Source organism: Lepidochelys olivacea, assembly GCF_965140295.1.
Source record: "Lepidochelys olivacea isolate rLepOli2 genome assembly, chromosome: 1".
NCBI classification, from domain to species: domain Eukaryota; kingdom Metazoa; phylum Chordata; order Testudines; family Cheloniidae; genus Lepidochelys; species Lepidochelys olivacea.
In genome coordinates this window covers 232,475,723-232,500,450 of record NC_140411.1, presented here as the reverse complement: position 1 = coordinate 232,500,450, position 24,728 = coordinate 232,475,723, and the positions used below count along the sequence as shown (strand labels likewise).

Genomic DNA, 24,728 nt, shown 5'->3' with positions numbered 1-24,728 from the left:
GGGAACGGAATTAATGATCTCCCTAAGATGCATCATTCTTGCGGGACAAAAATTAGAATCCTTAAGCTAAGAGTATTACTTATGCATTACTTACAAAATGGAATATTGGTCACTTTTACATTAATTCGGTTTTTGAGGCTTTTGAGAAGTGTCAAACTTTTTCAGAAAGTAACTTAATTTTGTTGCTATTTTTGACTTGATGGTATGGTTTATTTAAAAGCACTCTTCAAAATTCTTAAATTCAGAAACACAAACATAAAGCAACTGGACATAATATTCATACGGCCATAAGGCAAAGGACAAGTTAAAAAAGTACTGTACTGCACTCCATACATAAAGATAGTTAAAAAGTGTTTTCCACTATTGACGAGTCTACAGCATAAGATATTGCATTATTAGCAAAAGCACATTTGCATTTGTATTATAATGATACATTGGTTCATGAGAGAAACTTTTCACAGAAGTCACTGAAAAAATTCTTTTCATTTGTCTCCACACTACGTGCATTTCAAAAGTAATGAATGATAAGTAAATACCTGTGTTTGTGTATTTCCACCTTCAAGCAATGCAATACCAAGTAAGATGGCTTCTGAGAAAATTCTGTCATTTTTGGTGCTTACTATAACATCTATAACTAGTTCCGATGCACCTTCTTTATCCAGAAGGCACTGAATATCAGACATCAATATCCCAGACTTATCTGAATCTTGTCCTGAAAAGCCACCTGCAAATATGACAAATATAGATCCTGTACATTTATACTGCTATTTGTGTATACATGTTAAAATAAACTGCCTCATAACTGGATATTAATTTCTAAAGTGTTCAGTTTACAGTAGCGATATAACAAATCCAATCCTGATATTTTTTTCCTCAGGGAAATCTCCCGTTGATTTAAATGATAATTTCGCATAAATAATGACTTTAGGGCTGGGACCCAAGAATAAAAAAACATGAAATAACGTATGATCAAAACCGTAGTAACACAGAGTAATTCCAACAACAAAGATGATGGAGCCCCAGTGATTTGTTCACAGAAATGCATTTTTATTTGAATTATTGCATATTTGAAAGGTAAGCAGAGCTGCAAGGGCTTCTGAAGACAGGGGACCCATGTCCTCTTTTGCTTCTTAATAAATTATCAACATGGGCTGAAAGGTTATCTTGATGGGTTTGTTTTTTTTACCCTAAGGTACAGTCTACACCCAGATTTTGTAGTGATAATACTGTTTTGGTTAGGGGTAGAAATAGTTTTAAAAAATACAACCCCGGCCCCCCAGTTTGGATGCAGTTATACTGGCATAAAGGTGTCTTACACAAGTACAGCTTATTCACCTGCCCTTACGGGGAAGCTACATAAGCGCTACATATTATTAATTATTATTATTATACTGGTATAAACACCTGTATGGATATAACTGAATCTACACTAGGGCAATTGTACCATTTGAACTATACTGCTACAGTAAAATGTTACAGCTTTTGTGTGTGTAAACAAGGCATTAAAAATATGAGGCCTGGTCTACGCTATGAAATTAGGTCAGTATAAATACATCGCTCAGGGGGTGTGAAAAATCCACACCCCTGAGTGATGCAGTTAAACTGACCTAACCCTTAGTATAGACAGCACTACTTCTATTCTCTTGTCAACCCAGCTACCGACGGTCATGGAGGGGGAGTACCTACACTGACGGCAGAAGCCCCTCCTGCCAATGTAGGTAGTGTCTCTACTGAAGTGCTACAACACACAGCTCACTACAGTGTTTTAAGCATAGATAAGCCCTCAGGAACGTCAAATTCTGTCTTCCCTGATTCTGCTGGAGAACCTTTGGGAGGTCTTAAGGATCTTTATTGTGAGGGCTGACACTAACAGTATTTGATCTTGAACAAAAGACTACCTTTGTTCAAAGTGTTAATGAATCACTTAAATTAAACAGGCCTTAATAAAATCAAGCTCAGTGGTTTGAGCAGTGGCCTGCTAAACCCAGGGTTGTGAGTTCAATCCTTGAGGGGACCATTTAGGGTTCTGGGGCAAAATTGGGGATTGGTCCTGCTTTGAGCAGGGGGTTGGACTAGATGACCTCCTGAGGTCCCTTCTAACCCTGATATTCTATGAATCTATGAAAAGGTTTCAAGCAGTCTGTCTGAAAATCCCTTTCCCTCTCCATTGCTTAGCTCATTATGTCACCATTTCTGTAGTACTCCAGTCATCCACAAGTCTTCCAGTCCTGATAGTACCTGCGTTTATAATTTAAAAAGCAAGCAGAAAACAAAAATCTCTGCCCCTCCGCAACCACCCATATTACTATCTAAGTGACATAATGGCATTAGTATGACTGTAGCTACCCGTATGATGTCTCATCAATACTAGCTACATTTTATGTTCTCCACTGGATTCTATAAACTTCAGAACTTACGTCTGTTATAGCTAAACAGAATACACACTCAATCACCACCATATTCACTAACAAATGAACTGTACAAACATACAGATGCACAGTGTAAATGTACAGTGCCAGATTCTACTCTTGTACACATGCAACCAATTGACTTCAGCAGGTTACAAGGGTCTGACTGAGAGCAGAATTTGGTCCACAGAGTAGCGACTGTAAATATTTCCATAGGGCCAACATCTGGAAACTTATGTAGGAACATCTGGATCAGCATCTGGAAATGTGGCCCACAAAAGCAGGCGTACATACAGTATATGCTGCAAAAGTAGTATTAAGGTGCATCACAATCTGGCTCTATGCACAGTCCTCTCCCCATGCCCTACTTAAATTACTACTGTCAACATACAGACCTTCAAATCATACTCCTTGAAGACCCCTCAATTGCTTTGGTAGTGAAGGGTCTGTGAAGCCAAGAATCCTTTCCATGAGTTTTGAGTGGCACCAGGACACGTGTGGAGAACTTCTGTGCTTTGCTCTGCCTACTGGCTGCAGATTTTCTGGCACATGCTTACACACAGCCAGTCTGAATTTGGATTGAGCTGTATATTTATTTTTTATTCTTTGGGATTGCCAAACACAAGCCAACTGTTTGACACAGGTGCATGCAATTTAACACAGTTTGGCGCTGCTCCTCTCCCAACAGGTCAACAGTTGTTTGAACTATTTACTGACTAAATCCCCTTAGCATTTACCATGCACCTGAGTAGAAAATAGGGTGACATTTTATTTTTCTTAAATGATCGTTGTTGATTTACCTCCCACTTGTGCAGTTTTGCTGTAGCTGCCGGACAGAGGCCCATTCATACCACTTCCATAGTCTCCTTTAAAGTAACGATTTAGAAGTATTTTCCTTAAAGTGTTGCCCTTTAGGAGAAGGATGAAAAATAGCAATGAGACATTACAGGAGCTGCCAATTTCTGCTTTCTGGAAAACAAGCCGTTTGCCACAGTAATATTCTGCTAACTCAGTTTTAGATAAACAGTAAATATATAAATGGGGATGGTAGCTGAGAGAAGTATGGTTTTACCTAACAAATCTCATGGCAAATTTTCTAACTTGCTTTTCAATATATTTATTTTTAAAACTCAAAATAAATCAAGTGTTTTAAAAAAAATATTTTAATTGTGGTCTTTAAGGCCTATATTTTTCATTTGGATCCATAAAGACAGATACGTGTTCTTCCTTTCCCTTTGTCCTACCTATCCTTGACTGTGCTGTCTCCTACCCCTCCGTGCTTGAGTCACCTTATATTACTCAGACTGACTGACACTGTATATCCCAGCTGTATGAACTCATAGACTATTACCTAGAGCAGAGGTGGGCAAACTACAGCCTGCGGGCCACATCCGGCCTGCGGGACCGTCCTACCTGGCCCCTAAGCTCCTGGCTGGGGAGGCTAGCCCCCGGCCCCTCTCCCGCTGTTCCCCTTTCCCCTGCAGGCACGCCGCCACATGGGCGGCGCTTTGGGCAGCGGGGCTGCGTGCTCATGCAGGGCAGTGTGTCTTGCTCCGGCCAGGTGGCGCAGCTCCAGACATGCTGCTCTGAGCGGCATGGTAAGGGGGTCGGGGACAGGGGTTGAATATAGGGCAGGAGGTCCCTGCGGGCAGTCAGGGAGCAGTTGGATAGGGCAGAGGTTCGGGGGGGGGGGAGAGGGAACAGGGAACAGAGGGGATTGGATAGGAGGTGGGGTCCCGGGGGGCCAGTCTGGGGACGAGGGTGTGGATAGGCATTGGGGCAGTCAGGGGACAGGGAGTGGGGGGGTTAGATAGGGGCGGGGGTCCCAGGAGGAGGCGGTCAGGGGACAAGAAGCAGGGGGTGTTGGATGGGTCAGGGGTTTTGAGGGGGGCAGTTGGGGGCGGGAAGTGGGAGGGGTGGATAGGGGGCTGGGGCCAGGCTGTTTGGGGGGCACAGCCTTCCCTACCCAGCCCTCCACACAGTTTCGCACCCAGATGTGGCCCTCGGGCCAAAAAGTTTGCCCACCCCTGACCTGGAGCAGCAGTTACCAAACTTTTTAATAAGGCAACCCACCAACTACATTTGATATTGTTTTGCAACCCACCATTACATATATGCACCCTCCACCCCAGCACCACAACCCTAATCCTGGTCCGATGCAGAGGGGAGGCACTGGAGTGGGTTGGGGGAAGAGAGTAAGAGAATGAGCCCATCCCACACACACACACCTCGCAGTAGCGGCTCCGACTCCCCGCTCTGGGCACTGCCTGGCACATGGAGGCACAGTGCCACTCTGGTCCGGCCACCCCTCCATCATGACAGAGGGATGACTGGGCTAAATTTGAACGAGTGTCATTGTGATCTGGTGCCTGATTGGGACACATTGTTTGGGAAACATTAAAATAAGTAAAACAATTTATTCATGTCTAAATATTGCTGATAATATAACAGAATTTTCTGAAGCCTTCATGATCCATCACTAATCTTCCACACACCATCCATCCATCTCCTCACTGGTTGTACCCTACTATAAATGACCCTTCACCATTCCTTCCATAATAACATTATTATTATGCTGGAAAGCTATTTCCATCTCTACGGCTAATGCAACCAAGTATACATCTGTTGACTTCTGACATCAGGGTCTTGCTTCTTTCCCATAATATTTCCAACATAGGCATTTGTCTTTTTTCAATCCAGGAGATACGCATGGTTCTTCGCCAGCACCACATGTCAAATGCTTCAATTGTTTTCGTGTCAGCAGCATTACCTTCCCAGGATTCACATCCCATAAAAAAAATAGGCTTTTCACCACTCACACAGTCAGACATTTTGAGATGCCATGGTTTTTCCACAGTTTCTTAAGAGAGGGCATATCTGAGTGAGCCATCCCTCGTCTTCCTCTGATTTCTGGAACAGCCTCCTTGGCTGGATATGTATGACCTCAGATAATTAAATTAATCTACTTCCTCCACAGCTTGTCCATTAATTGGGATACCTGCTTTCATCATGTTTTGGTAGTCATGTCAATGCACAGACATTTTCTTTTCATCGCATTCAGGAATAGTCCATATTCCTCACTAACTGTTTTTACAAACTCCAACATTTGTTGCATTGCTTTGGTGGTTGTAGGAAAGAGCATCAGGTCATCAGCATATCTGAGGATAGTTCAGAGGTGTCCACCAATGGAGATCCCAGGTCCTTCCAATTTGTCAAAACCTCACAGGCTTGCCTCATAATAAATCCTGCATATAGGTTAAAAAGACATGGAGACAAAATAAATCTGTCTCACATGCTGAACAATGGAAAAGCACTCACTGTCACAGACTCCTGTTCATGCAACTGCCTGTTTGTAGATACTTGTGATGAGTTCAGTGAGAACCTTTGGAATCTCCACATCTGCCAATATCTTCCAAAGATGGCTGAGCTGGATGATATCAGCAGCTTTTGAAAAGTCAGTGAAGCACAAGATCAATGGGTGAATGTACTCCCTACATTCTTCAGTGATGTAACAGATATTCATGATTTGGTCACATGTGCCTTGGCCTCTGAAACTAGCATGTTGTGGTGGTAGTTCTGCTTCTATCCTTTGTTTCATATGATCCAAGATTAACTGAGAAGGTGTTTGAGCTGGCAATTAAATGATAAAGAGTGAAAGAAGATGGCTTGGAGACGGGAATGTAGGAAAGAACATAAGGAACTGAACAGACTAATTCAAAGGCAGACTAGATGAGACGAGTGAATATACAAGAGCAAAATGTATGGAACTTGAGAATTATAAAGAGAGTAATAATACAAGAGCTATGTTCACCGTGGTCAGATTTTTTACCACAAGGTTTTTCCCTCAATCAAACATAATAAAAGATCATGATGGCTAAGTCCTCATGGAGGAGGAAGATCTTAAACTCAGGTGGAAAGATTACCGTGCCGCTTGTAATAAAGGACGACAAAAAGAGAAAAGAGCCAGAGCCATCAATCCTGTGTACAAGGGTAGATAACATGTCGTCAGAATTGTTAAAAGCAGTTGGCTAACACGGTACATTTGTATTAACCAATTAGAGTAAGCTGCATCGTAACTGAAGTATTACAAAAAGAGAGGTATGACAAAGAACGATATATTTAAGCTGTCACAAAATTATTCCTGTACCTCCTTGTCCCTCCACTTCTAAATATAAAGCAATAATATTTATTGCTCTATTCCTTTCCATGCAGAAAACCTCCCATTTTGTATCACACATGTTCTGCAAAACATGACATGAGGAATTAAAAATGGGGATGCAGGCATTGCCTTTCTCACTGCATTTCAGCAGGCATTTTCATCTTGCCTTCACCCTCCCAAAAAACACTTTCAGACAAAACTAATCTCTTAATGAGGTGGTAGTTATCATGACAGGTGCTGATGTAATCCAGGTTCGGTTTAGTTAACCAAGGAAGCCAGGCAGGGTCTCCAAGAATTGCCATACAAACAGAGAGTCTATTCTCACTGCACACTATTAAAATTTACAAATTCTTCTCCATGCCTTCTTGTGCAAACCAGTTTTTGAAAACCTATGAAACACGAAATGGTCTCCAGGACTTGCAAAGCAATGGGTCAGTAGACTTTCCAGTTGACATACTCCTGTGATTACTCTGGTAGGCAGAAAGGAGGCAGGTGAATCTCACCAATACCTCCAGAACAGCTGGGAAGCCCCACTCAATATTTCTGTTATCTCAGCAATATTTCTAACAGTAATCACAGGACTCTGTAGGACTTCATTGCTATATACATCTCAGACATAATGGACTTGTTAGAACCAAGCAAGTAGTGGCATGCAATATTCTATACATGTAGCCAGCCTGCACAAAACAATAGTTATTTCCTAGATCACAGGGTCTGAATTTCTCATTTTATAAGCAAAGCTTTACACAAAGGTAGATTATCTTCAGCTACTCACAGACACAGACACCAGGTTCCCATCTCCACAGACTGGGACTTGTTCCAGAATGGGCAATACATTTGAGAATGTTTAATGGCCATACAGTGGAAAAGGACAGTGTTTGTCAGGCCACGTGACTAAATACTTGTCTTGGGGCAACATCCTAGACCGCAACCCATGCAATGCACTTACAACTAATAAAGTGCCATGGTAAGCGATACCAAAAGTCACAGTGCCGTCATGGGAAAGAAGACCAAAAGGCATTGATATATAGTTTTAAAAAACAACGTCAAATGTCACGTGTTTCATTATTCATTATTATTTCATTATTCAATCAAAACATCGTCATTCTAAAACAAACACTGTTTAAGTCCATATAATAACATTTGTCTAATAATTCAGAATGAGTTACAACTGTAGTCCTGTTGCTCAGGAGACAGCAACTGCTGCCTCTTCTTCATCCTTTCTTACCCGTCTTGTCCTCTACAAAGACAGCAGAAGAGCAATGCTATGGAGACACTTCTGAAAGCAGCTATGCAACGGTCACGTTCCGGGGAGCAATCCAGACCAGTGAGGAGGAGCTGTCAGCTCCTGCCTTGTAAACTTGGGTGCCTCACAATGCTTTGCTGTTATAGCTCCCAACCTGGACCACTCACATGCAGGTCACACCTTGAGTAGCTGTGTATAGTTAGAGCCCTGGTCCAGCAGCTCTGATTCCCAGCAGCCAGTCAGCAACACTCCATTCACACACTGGCTTCCACCAGCCTCAGTTACTACTTGAAGGGTGACCCCAACACACACCCAGTCCCAAATTTTTCCAAAATGTGTGTCCAGTCCTCTTGTTGAGGGTTCATATACTAAGATCCATTGCCACTGTAAGGAGTCAATATTCAACAATTTGCTACTTTAAACTGAGCTGTTTGGTAACTCCAGTTAAATAGCACTGAATTGGTTTAGAATTAAGAGTAAAACAAGTTTATTAACAAAAGAAGATAGGATTTTAAGTGAATCCAAGTATAAGAGATAAAGCAAATAAAAGTGAAAAGACACCTAGAAGTTTGAAACTTAATCTAGCAAGTTTCAATTCAAGGTTTTGTTCAAGATGGACTTTCTCACCCACAGTCTTCCAGGAAGATGGTGACTGACTTTTGCTTGGTCAGGATCTCTCCCAGAGTTCCAAAGGTGCTGGTGCCTTTCTCATCTTAGCTGAGAGAGAGAGAACTTCTCTACCTCTTTCTTCTACACTCCAGTGAACCTTTGACATGGATTGTTCTCAGAGTTACCCTTCAAAGTATTGTTTATTCAAGTAATAGAGGAGGTGACAGAGTCTGTTGGTGAAGGAGGCTCCATGCTCTTTCTTCCCCCACTTGTGTTTGCTGAAATCCAAATACCCTGCTTCCTGCCATCTCCTGCCCATGCTGTCTCAAGGAACCTTTTTACTACTTATACACAAATTGAGATAAAACGACAGATCTGTTTAACAACACCCCTGACATACCTGGTTCACACACACTTTAGTTATCATTTCAGCATACATTCATAACTCTTAATACCCATTGCATACATACATCCTGCAAGAATATTAATGATCAGTGAGTTATTAGTCTTCAGATGATACCACACAAAGCATATCTTGTACTAAGATTATTACAAGATTATTCAGAGGTACTTAGTGTCACAGTAACTCCAAGACTTCCCTCCCGCATAAATCACAGAATGCTTGATGCCCCGTCTTATGACATACTACTAGCTTTAACTATTAGAGTCCCTGCTTTCTGTCTCTCTCTTGCTCCCTCTCTCAGACTCCCACAAAGCTCAGGCTTTGAGTTGGCAGCTCTCAAAGTTCTCAAAATGTGAAAAGTCAAGGATGTTTTTGTTTGAAAAGAAAGATGACCATGGAATCCCTCGCTTCCGTGACAGCTGTGACAAAAATGCAGCCTCAAGCTTGTCCCACATGATTGCAATCTTGAGATCTTCAGCCTCCTCATGAGTTTCACCTACCTCATTTCTGACCTTTAACAGCCATGTGACTCTGCCAAGCCATCCATTCTGTCATGAAATTAGCTGCCAGTGTAAAGAGCAAGCACTGTTTCTCTGCAGTATAGCAATATTGACTGAGCCTGGGGAACTCGGAGATATGCAAAATTCCAAGAATGCCCCTAAGCTCCCACAGCTTCACTCCATGGGGCACCATTTTGCTGAAAAGCCCGTACTCCCAGCAAAAGTGCTGCACACTATGGAATAGGTAACTGGACAATCCCAGGATGCACTGGGACAGCCCTGGTTGTATAGTGGGCTTTTGTAGGCTGACTAAAATAGGTCAGTCAAAAACAGAGATGTCATGTGGATGCAGAAAGTTAAGGAAGCAAATGAGACAATCAACCATTTTATGCAATCCATGTCCCTGTAACAGTTTCCTTGCTCAGTACCAAAGCAAGGGCACAATCACCAATGCAATTTGAATTAGCAGTCTGCAACAAACATTACCAAAACTCCTAATATAGGCACAGAGTCTAAAATAACAGATAGTGCAGCGATATTGTCACCTTATTGTATTTCTTCACATTTTGGACCCAAATCCTGCCTAACTGATTCTCCCTCCTGCTGGCTACAATGGAATTTCTTCTGTAGCTTTTATTAATACATGGAAGTGGTATATAAACAGAACTCAGCTGACTCCTCACTACTTATGTAATGAATAGCTAAAATAGGCTGATCACGGCTTTGAAGGAACACAATAAAACATAACAGTTTTATTGTTATCAGTGAATGCCCCTGCATTGTCTCTAACAAAAGCTACTGAAGGGAAAAGACATGAGGACACAAGACAACAACAACAATTTATAAATATTTCTTTATTGGAGCTCTAAATAGCCACTGACTGACAGAAAAATATTTCCAAAAGGGAAATATGGATTCAATAGAAGCAAATAGGTACAAATTTTATTGCTGTCAGTCCATATTTCATTATACTTGTCATTACTGTTGTAAAAGGGAATAGTTAACCTTGTAAGCAATTTTTAATTGCTTTTCTACTAAGGTCTGGCTAAAACAAAATGGTTCAGTGAATCTATACATATTCTGCCATTCCTTCACTTTAGTAATTGTCGGCAAGACAAGTGGCATGGCCTATTATTAAGGTTGCCCAACACCTCCTATTATAAGAAACAGTTTTCAGTTGCTGATAGCTTTCCCCAACCATTCAATTTTCTATACTGGGTGTCTGCTGCAGGAGGAATGTTCTTTAGAAGACTTCAGTCAAAACACTCTAGTTGTGTCTGAGAACACAGTTAGTTGTTTTATTTATGTTAAAAAGTTCTGGTTGCCTTTTCTTTGAGCTCTAGAACAGGGGGGAGGTGCAGAGAGGGTGCTTTGTGTCAAAGAGGTGCCTTTTGCCTTCCCCATGAAAATCTGCTAACATTTGGTCAAGTTATAAACCTCTGGGGGAAAAAATCAGTTTCCACATGCTCAGTAAAGACGTCTTAGATTTTAGCAGTTAAATTCCCTAAAGATTCCATCCACATTGGGCATATTCCAGCCCGAGGCTGAGCAGGACTTTCACTGCAACTGCGGAACTGGGCTTTTGCAGGCTGTGCTGAGTTTGAGTTTGGGTTTGGGCACCTGAACTGGGAGCAGGAAAACTTCTCTCCTGTGCTCTCAATGAAACTGCTTCCCCCTGCTGGGCCAGGGCTGTGTTGAGGAGGAAAACACTTGGTTTGAATGCAGAGGGGCCAAGAGCCTGACTGGGGGGGGGGGTTTGGAGAGGCAGAGGGAGTACATTAGAGCAGGAGCCTGGGAGGCATATTTGAGTTGGAGGCTGACAGGGGGGAGAGGGAAACTGGGACTAGCTGTTCTGCAGCGGGATTGGGACTGCCTGTAAAGGAGACTGGTACTGGGAGCTGGGGTAAGACTAGGACTTGCTGGGCTGGAAGCTGAAGAGGACAATGGTGTGGGGGACTGGGCATCACTGGGTCGACTGTATGAGGAGCTGGGGGAGACTGGTACTGGAAACCAATGCTGTGTGGGGAGGGGAAACAGATCTGATGAGGAGTCGAGGTGCAAGGGGAAAACATACTGATTGGGCAAAGGGATTGGGACAAGGAGCCAGGAGTGTGGAGGAGACACAGATTGGATGAGAAGCCCTGGAAGTAAGACTGGGAGTCAGTGGGGATGGGAAATGTTGACCAGGGGAGCAGGGGGGAACAAATCAAACAAGGAGCTGGAGGGGGGATTGGGACTGGCAAGGCTGGGCTTGGAATGAGAAGCTTGAGGAGTGGAAACCAGGACTGGCTAGTGAAGAAACGGACTGGGACAAGGAGTCAAGGATGGGGAAGAGGTTGGAAGAGATGGGGCAGAGCTGGGACATGTTGGAAGGGGTCAAGCCTGTGGGCAATGGGCAGAAAGACTAGAGCACGCTCCCCAAGATTCCTGAGTACCATCATTCCTCTGCTGTTAGGAAATATCTGTGAACCCCTGGTAAACTGTCCCATCCCCTTCTTATGTCCATCCACATATAGGATGGCAACCTACAACTACTCATTCAGTGGCACAGGATGGTCCTGCTCTGGGGATGAATAAGGGCTGTACAGTAAAGGAGGCTGTTGTCTGTTGGACCCCTGCTACACTTCTTCCAGAAATTGAAAGTTGTGCAGTGAATGAAGCAGAGGATTGCTGGTAGAGAAAGAATGGTCTCATGGCTAAGGTAGTTAAATAAGGTCATGAATATCTGGATTCTACCCGTCTCTGCCACAGGGCTCCCCTGTGATACTGGGCAAGTCACTTAAACCACACTTTTCACATGTGATCACTAATTGCATGTTCCTCATTTTCTGGATTCCTGACTTCAGACCCTGAGTCTCATCTGCAGAAATGCTGAGCGCTCTGTTCTTTAAACATATGAGGTGCTGTATATCACTAAGAACACTGAAAAATCAGGTCCTAGGTGTCTCAAATTGGGCATCCAAATTGGGATACATCTGACCTTAATCTCTGTGCCTCAGTTCTCCATCTGTAAAATGAGGAGAATACCACATTTTCATCTCACTGGGGTGATGAGAAAATAAATTAATTAATATTTATAAAGCACTCAGATACCATAGTGACAAACACCACAGAAAAGCCCATGAGGAAATTAACAATTCTGTCTTCAGAGCAGGGTATGAATAATGTGCAGTAAATAAGACCTAGGGCCACACACTGAACAATGAGGAGAAAGCAAAGTACTGAACAACTGCTCATTAAGTGAGCACCAACCATCCTGTGCACTGAATGAGGCAGGGGTCCTGTGGGAAAATATACTTCATCATGTAAGGACTATCATAATGTATTCACACAAGGGGGCCAAATTAAGTTTGCACAGGCAGCCTTAAATCTGGCATCTCCTAACTTTTGAGTGATTGATTTTGCAGCCTAAATGTTTTTAATCATAGTTTTTATGTATGTAATAACAATAATAGTTTTATATAAATCTTTCCCATTTCCCAACTTTCTCAAAGTTTTATAATTTTTCATTAAGATTCAACCCTCCTGTGAGGTAGCTAAGCATAATTACCTTCCCATTTCAGATATGGGTAAACAGAGACACAAAGGTGTCCAATAACATGCAGCAAGTAAATGGCACAGCCATTAATAGAATCTGTAAGTCCTGACCCTGGTCCCCTGAACTCCATCCATAAAAACCAGTGGAAAAATTCTATCCTTACTGTGTGTTTCCAGCAAATACAGATTCTGTTTTATAAACAAGATGTTTCCACCAATAATAGACTCGGTGACACAGGTACGTTTCCACTGATAATTAATGTAGGATACCTGAAAGCTAATCTTTGTGCACCTGGGCATTCATTCTCTATGAGGAGAGAGTGCTTTTAAAAATCAGATCATGTACATCTCAGATCCAGTCCTGCCTCCATTAAAGCAAGGAAGTTTTGGCAATGACTTCAGTAGAAGGAGCAGGGCTGTACTTTGCTTTGGCAAAAGTTTTTACAGAACTGTAAAAAGAACATCAAAAATATGTACCAGAATTTATTACACAGTTTCTCCTAGCATAGAAGAACTGGCGACCCACACCTCTCAACTCTCTTTCATTAAGCAGGGATGTTCCACATTCTAAACACACTATTGTTTCAATGCTACACAAATCTGGTATTAAATCCCACTTGTGTTAATCCAAGTTGCCTCCATCAGAAATGCTAAATGATTAAAGCTGAGGTTACAGCTATTGTAGGGATGAGTGAATCAGTTCAGATAAAATAAGAATCCAGAAACATGCCCTACCCCTTCTCTCAAAACTCAACCTGAATTCAAACCAAATTGCTGTGGTTTAAAAAAATAATAGTTAACATTTAGATTTTATTATTGATGTATTTGTTCTTGGATTTTATTTGCCTCGGCAATTCTGGGTATCAGTTAAGAAGGGAAGCATAAGTGCCAAAATATTGCAAAAACAAATGCTGCTGCCTGGGTACTTGTAGTCTAGATAGACTAGGGAGAACTAGATATGTCGCATGAAAACTGGTTCTTGCCTGGTATTAAGCCCAATTTTGCAGACCCAAGAAGTTCAGAAAAGTGCCTGAACTCTTGGGGTACTTATACAAACTAAACTGGGTGACATAAAAATATTAATATTAAAAATAAACTAAATTATAAAAAGACTAATATGTCCAATATAAATATAGCAGCATAGAATATAAATTAGGGATAGGTACACCTCAACACAGGGGCATTCAGATTTATTTGTGCCAATTGCTGCAAATGGATCATTCAAAATAATAGATTGACTTTGTAGAGTCTAGAATATTTTTACTATTAGTCCATCAAATGTTATGCATGTCCATTTGCTTGCATGATTACATTTATTTCTCTGTGAAATCATAATACTTGTATATATAAAATAGGCCAATTTTTACACCTACACAATTTTTAAATATTTGCCGTTTAGACAATAAAATACCAGGATGCACTGTAATAAGTTCATATTTGATGTTCTCCCAAGTTTTTAAATCACTGACCATCTGAGATCTGATCAAGATTTATTCATAGACACATTTATGTCTTTAGCATCAATAATGCTAAGGAAACAGACTGGATCTGAAATACATAATTTCTGAAGGCTAAAATCATCTAACTCGTACTGCAGGGGGTAAATTTTCAAAGTGATGCAGAGGGAGTTTTCCACACAGATCCTATTATTTGTTAACAGGATGTGTGTGAGGAACTCTCCATGCCCTGCTAGGAAAATTTACGCCTAAGTGCCCTGGCAAAACACACACTTAATTTCCAGCTACATACTTAGGAGCACTACTGCGCTTTGACATTTAAGGATAAAATTAGATAGGTAGCTTGGAAAAATAACAGGAGTAGCTAAAAAGTGTTTTCATCACATTATTCTGTTTCAGTATGTTGCTATTATGTTGAACTTCAATGCTAAAGTACTATAGATATTGGATCTACTAGATAATGGATGCTTAGCAGTGGGAGCTTCACAAGGCAGACAGTACTTATTGCCTACCCTACTTTGAATCAGATACATTATGATCTCCACCTGCTGATACTAATTGATTCAGAGGGCATCTTTGTGTGTCAATTTCACCCACCCACTAGCTCCACTGAGTTATATAACACCTCAGTTCCAATTTGCAGGAGTCGGTACAAACTTTCATCAGAATTGGTTTTCATGGGTTCCAATTCCCCAAATTTCATTCACTCCGAGAAAACTGCAAGTTTTGGTAACGCACAGCACAGGTTAATTAACTCCCGCAAACGTTTCAGTGAACCTGGCACAAGCACTGGGTTTTTCAGTAACTAAATACTAATTTTTTTCCTTGTTTGGGGTTTCATTGTGGGAGGTTCATTCAGTTCTAATGGTCAATAGTTTCCCAAATATTTACAGAGGTATCTGGTTAATGCCTGTTATTTCAGCTAGAGCAGCTCTATGCCATTTACAATGAGATTACAGGAGGACTAACCATCAAAAGTTCACTACACTGCAAAAGAATCTATTGAATATGTTTGTTCTTAAGTCAGCACAGAGACCTTAAAGACAACTGTTTCTCTGCTAGCGAGTCTCCTTCCTACAATCACATACCATTTAAAAAATATGTACGTAGATACTGTCCATACTACAGTTTTTAATCTTTTATTTTTTTAAAACAGGTTTGAGATCCTGGGTAAATTTTTCAAAAGGGCCAGATTTTCAAATGTATTTAAGTGTCCAAAGTTGCAGACAGATGCTTACTGGGATTTTCAGAAATGTCTCTCTCTCTCTCTAAATCCCACTGAAATCAAGCCACTTCCAAAAAGCCTAGATGCCTATCTGCATCTTTAGGCATGTAAATGCTTTTAAAAGTCTGGTCCTAAGTGACTTGGGGACTTATGCTCCTATTTATTTGAGTTCCTGAAGGACATGCACGCAGAGCAATGCCAACAGAAAATACAGAAATGCACTCTGGGATGTTATCAGATTACTAAAAGGGAGGATAACTGGCCAGAACCAGTTACATAAACATATTTAGAAGCTCCTGTCGATTCACACTATAAAAATAACTGTGCTGAAATGGTTAAAGGAAGCAAACTCATGCCAGTCTAGGCTTCTGACTGGGGTGAAACACCATAAATTGACAGGGTTACTAACAGAATTCCAACCACATGGAATGTGGGCACATACCATGCTCGGAGCTAACCATGGTGGGTTAAAAATTGTGTGGACAGAACCTAAGAGCAATGCAGTACGCTGTAGAAAATGGATGTTATGCTGCAGTACGCTGCAGATACGGGGACACATTCTCACTGCCACTCACTCCCTCTGCACTGCGCAGGCAGCACAAAGGAACCAGAGACTCACTAACTTCCTACCAAGGGATAGGCAATTCCCCCCTGGAGTACAGCCAGCACCTATACTGACTCCACTGCAGCCCTGAGCACAGGAAGCATATCCGGGTCAGAGAGGGATGGGGAAGTAGGAGTAGCCAGACTGCAATATGCTCACTGCTCTAACCTGCAGCTGGGGGAGGAGGCAGGCAGAGGATCAGGGAGCTGTACCGAGCCTCCAGATGGATACCCCACACTGTACCCTGCATAAGCTGGACACAGCAACAAATCTGGCCCATGGTCTTTAATAACTGTCATGGGCGTCAACTATGAGTTAAAGACATTTAGAATTAGTGTCCTTGATGAAGCAATGGTAGTTTGAACTTTCCTCCTGTATTGCGCTTGGATATGCATTATTGCCAACTCTCAATTCTATTGCGAGTCTTGCAATGTTTGGTGTTTTGCTTAAAGCCCCAGCTTCTGGAGTTATGGGATTACATGAAAATCTTAGCTCTTACAACATGGAAAAAAAATATCAAAAAAGTTTCTAGCACTTATGGTTGCAGAGAAAAGCTTGAAAATATTAACCCTATGTGCTCAAAAACAAGAAGGCAAATAAAGAGAACTCAAAGTTTATTTTTTAAAAATCTCACTATTTTTAAGTGAATCTCGTGACTTTTGGAGCCTGACACATGATTTTGAATGCTGGAGGTAGGCAATACTGAGTATGAATTCAGGAACGTCCTGGATGAGATATGTTGATCCTGTGCACTGCAAGAGGCTTGGATCCTCACTGGTGCATGACCTGGTCAGCAATCTGGCTCTTATTCAAATCCTGGTACTGTATATGGATGCAGTGACACGTGGCTACAGTTTCAAAGGCAGCAAAGCACCACTTCTCCTGCTCAAGAAGCAGTTCAGTAAATCACCACAGAGCCAACGATGGGGCCCAAACAACTGAGATTTAATGGCATCCTAGAATTATGGGGTAAGACCATCCCATCAAACCCTAGAAGGTAGGGTCCCTTTTAGAAAGTGAGTATGAGACATCAGGAAAAGGGAGGAATTTAAACAAATTCACAATTAACTTCCTTTTTGAGGTCTGGCCCCCTTTAGTTTCATGGCAGCTTGATGGGCTGCCATTTGGGAGACTAAGGTTAGGGGATATCTTAGGCCTCTATTCCTTATCATACGGGAAACACAAATTGCCGTGGCTGCACTCCAGGAGTGGGGGGCTGGTTGCTCTTTTAGGGACAGATCCTGTGAGATGCTGAGGTACCTCAACTTCCACTAAAATCAATGGTAGTTTGTTTCTTGCTAGTGCTCATCTGAATGCCTTAGAATGTGACCTGACTTTTGCATTTGATTCAAGGGCACACAGGGCGCACAGTAACGGTGCTTCACATTCAAATGATGTAATATTTAGATTGAAGGTGTTGTTACTAGCAAAAGTTCTTCATTGTGAGCTCTTTGTGAAGCAGTTTTCATTCTCTGTTTCTAAGTTAGACTCTGATATTAGCTTCCTACTCTTGGATTCTAGCATTTCATCATTTTAAACAAATAAACCTAATAAAGTCTTTTGAAGTGTGTCATGGAAATAATTCTGACACTCTGTGGCATAAATCCACAGCAGAGGTTTCATAAACCTTTTTATTAACTGGAGCTGCAGAATGAAACAGAGACATTTTGTTTTTAATACTATTCAGAGGTATATTGGCTGTCATGCTAAGACTCAAGAGTCTCTTAGATGTTGTGGTATTTCAGGAACGACAGCCATTCCTAAATGCCAGTTTTCATAGGCTGAGGAAATTCAGTCACTGAAATTTTCTAGCTTGAACTAAAGAAATCAATTTCATTACCCCAAGAATTTGTTTTAAAATACTAAGAAAATTTGGTTGAAATTAAACCAGCAGTTTTAAGTTAGAGGTGGGGGGGGAGGGGGGAGGGGGGGAGGAAAGAATGAGACATTTTCATCTGGCTGTATTAGCTTTTTTCATTCCCACAGCTAAAAGACAGATTCATGTTTATATAAAATTTAATATGCAAGCTGTTAGCCCATAATAGTAAGTGCTCTCTTTTAGCATTTAATATTTGTTAAAACTGTTGAGTTATTTATGACAGAAATCAAACTGCTGCACATGTACGGTAGCTGATCTACCAGAACACATTTTAATACACATTTGTTATGGAGCTGTTACTATTCAATACACAAATTCTTGCTGATTCCAAAGAGGCATTGTACATTATGATTGTTTGAGCGTGTAGCCAAGAAACTGCACACCACTATAGCCTTCTATGGAGTCATTTTATACTGTACACATCAACCCAAGTGTTGGGAGAATCCAGACCTGGAGACCCTATAATGTGACATTGCCTACAATGTTGCAAGGGTACTGACATCACCACTTGTGGCATTTATCACAGAGATGTCATAACTGACAGCAACTGACAACCCAAGATGAACCTTCCAGTTCAGCTAACTGTGGAGACATATATTGCTTACAGTTCATTCAGTCAATGCTTTGGGAGAATACTAACCAACATCCAACTAAAGTCTGTTAGGCTCCATAACCTACAGTATATACCTATTCTTATTACAATATACTAACAAAACCTGTTAGTCTTAACATAGCCTCTCATCAATACATAGTAAGAACACCGCTGTGGAAGACCTGATCAGATCTTTCATGAGGATGGAGAATACCACCAAAAAAATTCTAATTCTATGCTCTGAATCAGTAGCGTGGTGTGACCACGAATAGGGTGTGACATACTAGTCACCCCATCTTAAAAATGATATTGCAGAATCTGAGGGGATTCCAAGAGGTAATCAAAGTGATTAATGATATGGAACATTTCTCACACAAAGAGAAATGGAAAAAACTGGGTTATTTACCTTAGAAAGGAGACCAGTGAGAGGCGACATGGTAGAAGTATATAAAATAATGGTGTAGAGAAGCTAGATCAGAACTTCCATTCTCTCTCTCTGATAATACAAGAGGAAGGGGTCACGTTCAATGAAACTGAAAGATAGGATATTCAAAGGAAAAAAAAGAGAAATACTCTTCCACACAAGACAGAATTAGACTGGGTAATTCATTGCCACAGAAAGTTGCTGAGGCCAAGAATTTAGGAAGATTCAAAGAGGGATTGGACAATATCTAGAGTTATATTAACAACAAGGAGACCGGTGGCAATCTGAAGAGGTGTTTTTTTTACCCATGAAATCTTATGTCCAAATAAATCTGTTAGTCTTTAAGGTGCAGATTCCTTGTTGTTTATGTGGATACAGACTAACACGGCTGCCCCCTGATACTTGACACCATGCAAAGAGTTATATTAGTTAATATATTAACAAAAAGGAGGTTTTCACTTCCTTCCAACACTCATGTTTCAGGGTTTAAACCAATCTCTTACTCATGGGATTATCATAAGACTGTAATGGAGGACAGATAACCCTACTTCTGCCTACTGTGCGGTTTCCTCTATCTTCCACTGAACCAGCAGGTTCTGTCCATTGTCTTACACAGGATACTGGATGTTGGGTCTGATCCTGTCTGGGAGCCACATGCAGCTTTTCACAACCTGAGGGTTTGAGTGAGACATTTTATGACGTCCCTGCAAGGATACATGGCAACTGGAAACAAAAGTATCCAGAAAACCTGTGTGAGAAGTTGAGTGCGGGTAAGTCTCCAAGCTTGTCAGACATTACATTTCCCTGGTTTTCTCCACCTACTACAGCTGATTTCTCTCTGCTGGTACAAGTAAGTCCAAAATACATAGCCCCCTCAGACACTGAAACACATTGAAAAAATGTCTTTGAATGGCAGAGAGACACAGCATCTCACTTCTCAATACTGGTGACAGATAATGAATGCCTGGCCTCTTATTCAGGCCTAAATAACTCTGTACAGACTGTCACCTTTATTTAGTTCTTTTGATTAATTACAACTGTGTAATGACTTTGTTATGCATATTTGTTTCCTATGCATGTTAAACTCCTTTCTGTCTCTCCATGAGTTCATTTGATGATGAAGTAGCTTTTCGACTGCTAAAGGTTGAATGTCACCTATCCAGACACTTTTGCCTACGTATTTAAATGTCCTTCTCTCACCGTAAGGTGCTACACATGAAAGTATTAACATTCTTGCCACTATATCCAGAGCTGCCAAAAGTTCTAGCCAGATGACAGACAGAGATTTATAAGGAGGTGCAGGAGGGATGTTGTACAGGACTGGCTGTGGATTTGGATTGTATTTCTCCTGTTTTGTTTTCTTCCCAATTTTTTCCCTTGCCCCTTCTGAACCTAGCCATCTTCTGCTGTTCCTCACCGCCCTCTACTTGTACTTACGTAGGTGTACCACACACATGCAACCTGAGGACCAACTACACTCTCTCAGTAAATCCAGTCATCCTCACTCCCTATCCTGTCTGACACAGCTGGAGGGGAGCTGAGCTCCAGTAAGAGGAGTGTTTGTATTTTAAACTGAGCATGGAACATTCCCCTCTACACTCTCAGCTCCATATCCTGAGTGCATAGTTCAGAAACACATGAGTGAGAGGAATGGACTGACAGAGCAGCCCAGAGTAGACGGAAAAGATGGGTGGAGGGTAGCAGACCGGCTGGAGATTAGTGAAGACTGGCAGTGTAGAAAAGTCCCAAATGTGGGATTCCAATTTTATGCAGCCCTGGATACCACAGATGAGCACTACTGACACCAGGCAAAAGGCTCACACTGATCAGAATGGGAACAGAGTTTCACTGACACACAGATATCTTGCTAATCAAGAATGATTGCGAAGGAAATACAAAACATGCATGTAGGTAATACTCTAGGATCTCGTACTGAAGGAGCTGAGCTCCTTCAACTTCCAGTGAAGTCAATGAGAAATGGGGACACTCAACACCTCAGAGGATCTGGCCCTGAAAGGGGTGCTGTTGTATTAAAGTTCACTTCAGAATGGCGATGAGGTTCTTTAATGGCACACCAGCAGCTTTACAGTTGAATTTCCTTGCTGCAAAACTCCTAACAATATTTGCAGCACAGGGTTTTTGTTTAATTTGAACAGGTCTGGGCAACAGATGTATTTACAATGGCAGAGGCTTTGCACGTCACATTTGCTATCAAAATGCAGAGGCTCACGCTGTTAATTAAATATGAAATTGTATGCATTAATTTGGAACCAGTTCCTTGTTAAAACTGCCTGATGTTTAAGGCACAATAAATTGAGTCAGTATCCGGGAACGTGTGCGCCTTGACCTGAGTGGGGAGGCAGACTAGAGTACCACGTATAGGCTAGACAGTTACCATGGATACCTCGCTAGTTTAGGTGTGTAAGCTAAATATTACAAACAATTTGGTGGCATTAGAATACTAGCCTCCTCAAAAATGTTGCAAAAGGAACGATGAATTTGGAAAGAACTCCTGTGATTTGTTTTCTGACACGTGAATAAGAATTTCATACTGTAGGCAAAATACAAAAACAGATTGATGAGAAAATTGTTCGTTCCTGCAGGCCTTATTTTAGGCATATTCCTGAGAGGTGCAAGTACTCTTAGCTCCTACTGAAGACAAGGGAGTTGCAGGTGTGCAGCTTCTCTCAAGATACAGCCCTCGTGTCCTACTTAACTGATAGTTTTGCCTAAGTGAGGACAACAGGATTTTGGCCAATCCAGCATAGGCAGCGAGAGATGCAGCCAAAGTTTAAATAATGCTTCCATCAAGGAGTAGGGGGAAGGAAAAAAACCCAACCACTTTCCTTGGGGGCATGTTTTCCTCTGTGCTTGCACTTTTCTCTGAAGTAATTGACACTGGCCACTATCGGAGACAAGATACTGGACTTGCTGGACCTTGGGTCTGAGCCAGTCTCGTAATTCCTATGTTCTCACATAAGCCTCCTTTACCAAGTAAAAAGAAAAGGAGTACTCGTGGCACCTTAGAGACTAACAAATTTATTTGAGCATCTCTTATTAGTCTCTAAGGTGCCACAAGTCCTTTTCTTTTTGCGGATACAGACTAACACGGCTGCTACTCTGAAACCTGTCACTTTACCAAATAGTCACACAAAAGAATAGACTTTTTAGTATCCAGACAGTACTGTACTGAAATATCCTGGCTGATGTGGAAACTTCAGTTTAGAGTTCTTCTCAAACTAATTTCCATTACAGTAGAACAAAAAGTGATCACACCTTCCACCACGCCCTTTCTTCCTATAAAAACAGCACAATATGTCATTTTGCTATATTAGAAGCCAATCATTTTACATTAAATCATACACCTACATTAAAACAGACAATATCCCCAGATACCACCAAGCATCTAGGTTCCCTTTTTATTACATACAGGAAAGGGCACCAAAATTTCCTGCTGTGTTGGCCAGGCCGCCAATGCTTTTGGCAAACTCTGCCCCAAATTCATGAGAGGACATATCTACTGTGGAGCTGGTCAAAATTTTTCAGACAAGAAACAGTTACTTACTGTAACTGTGGTCCTCCAAGATATGATACAGCCATGCACTTAGGTGGGTGCATGCCCAGCACAGCAGAGCTGGAGAATTTTGCCTACCAGTACCCATAGAGGGGGGACATTCGTGCCTCATGTCTTGGCTATATGAGGTGACACTACCCTGAGTCTCCCTTCAGTCCCTTCACACCGAATGCCCAGAGACAAGACTCCAATGCGGAGGGGACAGATGGTGGGATGTGGAATAAACATCTGCATAACATCTCAAAAGAACCTCAGTTAAACAGCAAGTAACCGTTTCTTCAAGTACATGCTGCCATGTATTCCACAAAGGTGACTCGCAAGCAGTACCCCCGAGAAGGAAGAACTCAGAATCTACCTAAACAAGGGCTGCAGGACCACCCTACTGAAACTTGCATCCGCCTTGGAAGATGTGGCAAAGGCACAGTGGTTCATAAATGTATGGATAGATAACCATCTAGGAGCTCTGCAAATGTCCAGTATTGGGATGTCACTGAGGAATGCTATTGACATTGCTTGTGCTCCCGTAAAATGACTTGCTGAGGAGATGAAGCCAAAGCTATTTCATATGCAGTCTTGATACAGGATGTTATTCCTTTAGAGATCATCTGTGAGGAGACCACCTTGACCCTTCATACCATCTGCATATGACACAAACAGGTGAGGCAAAACATAAAATGGTTTAGTTCTGTCCCTATAGAAGGCTAAACATCACCTGACATCCAATGCATAGAGATGTAGCTCCTCCGGAGATGAATGCAGCTTAGGAAAGAACACAGGTAAATACACCATCTGGTTCAAATGAAACCGAAAAACCACTTTAGACAAAAATTTGGGCTGTGGTCGTAAAGTCACTTTATCTTTGGAGAACTGTATATAAGGAGACTCCATCATCAAAGCCTGCAACTCTCACGCTCTTCTTGAGGATGTTATTGCTACCAGGAATGCAGTTTTCTGACACAAAAGTGGAAAGGGACAAGATGCCAGGGGCTCGAATGGAGGTTCCATTAAAGCCAGTAGGACAGGGTTCAGGTCTCACAGAGGAACCGGCTCTTGGACCAGAGGATGGAGATGAAGAAGCACTGTCCCATGGCATTGGATCTTTCCTGAATGAGGAGATGAATGCTGATATTGCTGCCAGATGCACTTTCAATTAATTAAGCGCAAGCCTCAGTGACAGAAGGAGCAGCAGGTACTCCAAGATGCCCTGGTTAGAAGCCAGCATTAGTTGAATTCCGTGGGCCAACGACCACATCAAAAACAGCTTCCATTTTGCAGAACAGGCCATTCTGGTAGAGGGCTTTCTGCTGTTGAGTCAGCATTGAACAGCTGCCAAACACCGCTCTTCCTCCTCATTTAGCTATGAAGTAGCTGCACGGTGAGATGCAGGGAGCTGAGCATGGGATGTAAGGTGCGGCCATAATTCTGAGTCAGGATGGAAAGGGAGGCTGAATTGTCAGCATGAGAAGGTTGGAGAACTAGCATTGCCTCTGCCATGCTGAGGCAATGAGAATGAGCTTGACGCAATCTGCCTTCATCTTGAGGATGACCTGTGGGATGACTGGGGGGAAAAGCTTGTAAGAGAGCTGACTGCCAGCTGAGATGGAAAGTGTTAGACAGGGAGCCTAGAATGAGGCCCCCTCGAGAGCAGAACCGATGGCATTTCTGTGTCCCTCACAGCAAACAGATCAATCATCAGGATGCCCCAAGCTGCAAAGATAACTCGGAGGATGCTTGTCTTCAAGAACACTTGTGACTCCAGGGGAAATTCCTGCTGAGACGGTCTGCAAGATGATTCTGGAACCCTGGCAAGAGGTCGGCTATCGGAATAATGCTCTCCTCGATGCAGAACTGTCATAACCTATTTCCTCTTGGCAGAGCATCCGGAAGCGTGCTTCCTCTTGTTCTTTCACATCATACATCACGGTGGTATTGTTGGTAAGAATGTGAACCAATGAGCCCCTGATATGGTCTAGAAAAGCATGATATCTATTGTAGATGTCCAGAGTTCCAGCACCTTGATATGCAGTGAGGACTCCTGCTTGGACCACAGACTTTGGACTTTCAGAGACCTCAGGTGTGGTCCCAACCCATCAGGGCGGCATCTGTGACAA

General features: G+C 42.0%; 1 protein-coding gene across 1 annotated transcript in view; it reads right to left on the bottom strand.

Moving 5' to 3' along the window:
* ITPR2 (inositol 1,4,5-trisphosphate receptor type 2) overlaps positions 1–24,728 on the bottom strand; it is a 350,183-nt gene that overhangs the window by 94,072 nt on the left and 231,383 nt on the right. The window contains exons 38-39 of the mRNA XM_084631622.1: positions 3,209–3,317; positions 537–724 (exon numbers count right to left, since the gene is read on the bottom strand). Coding sequence (XP_084487748.1) covers positions 537–724; positions 3,209–3,317 — 297 coding nt within the window. The remainder of the gene's footprint in view (positions 1–536; positions 725–3,208; positions 3,318–24,728) is intronic.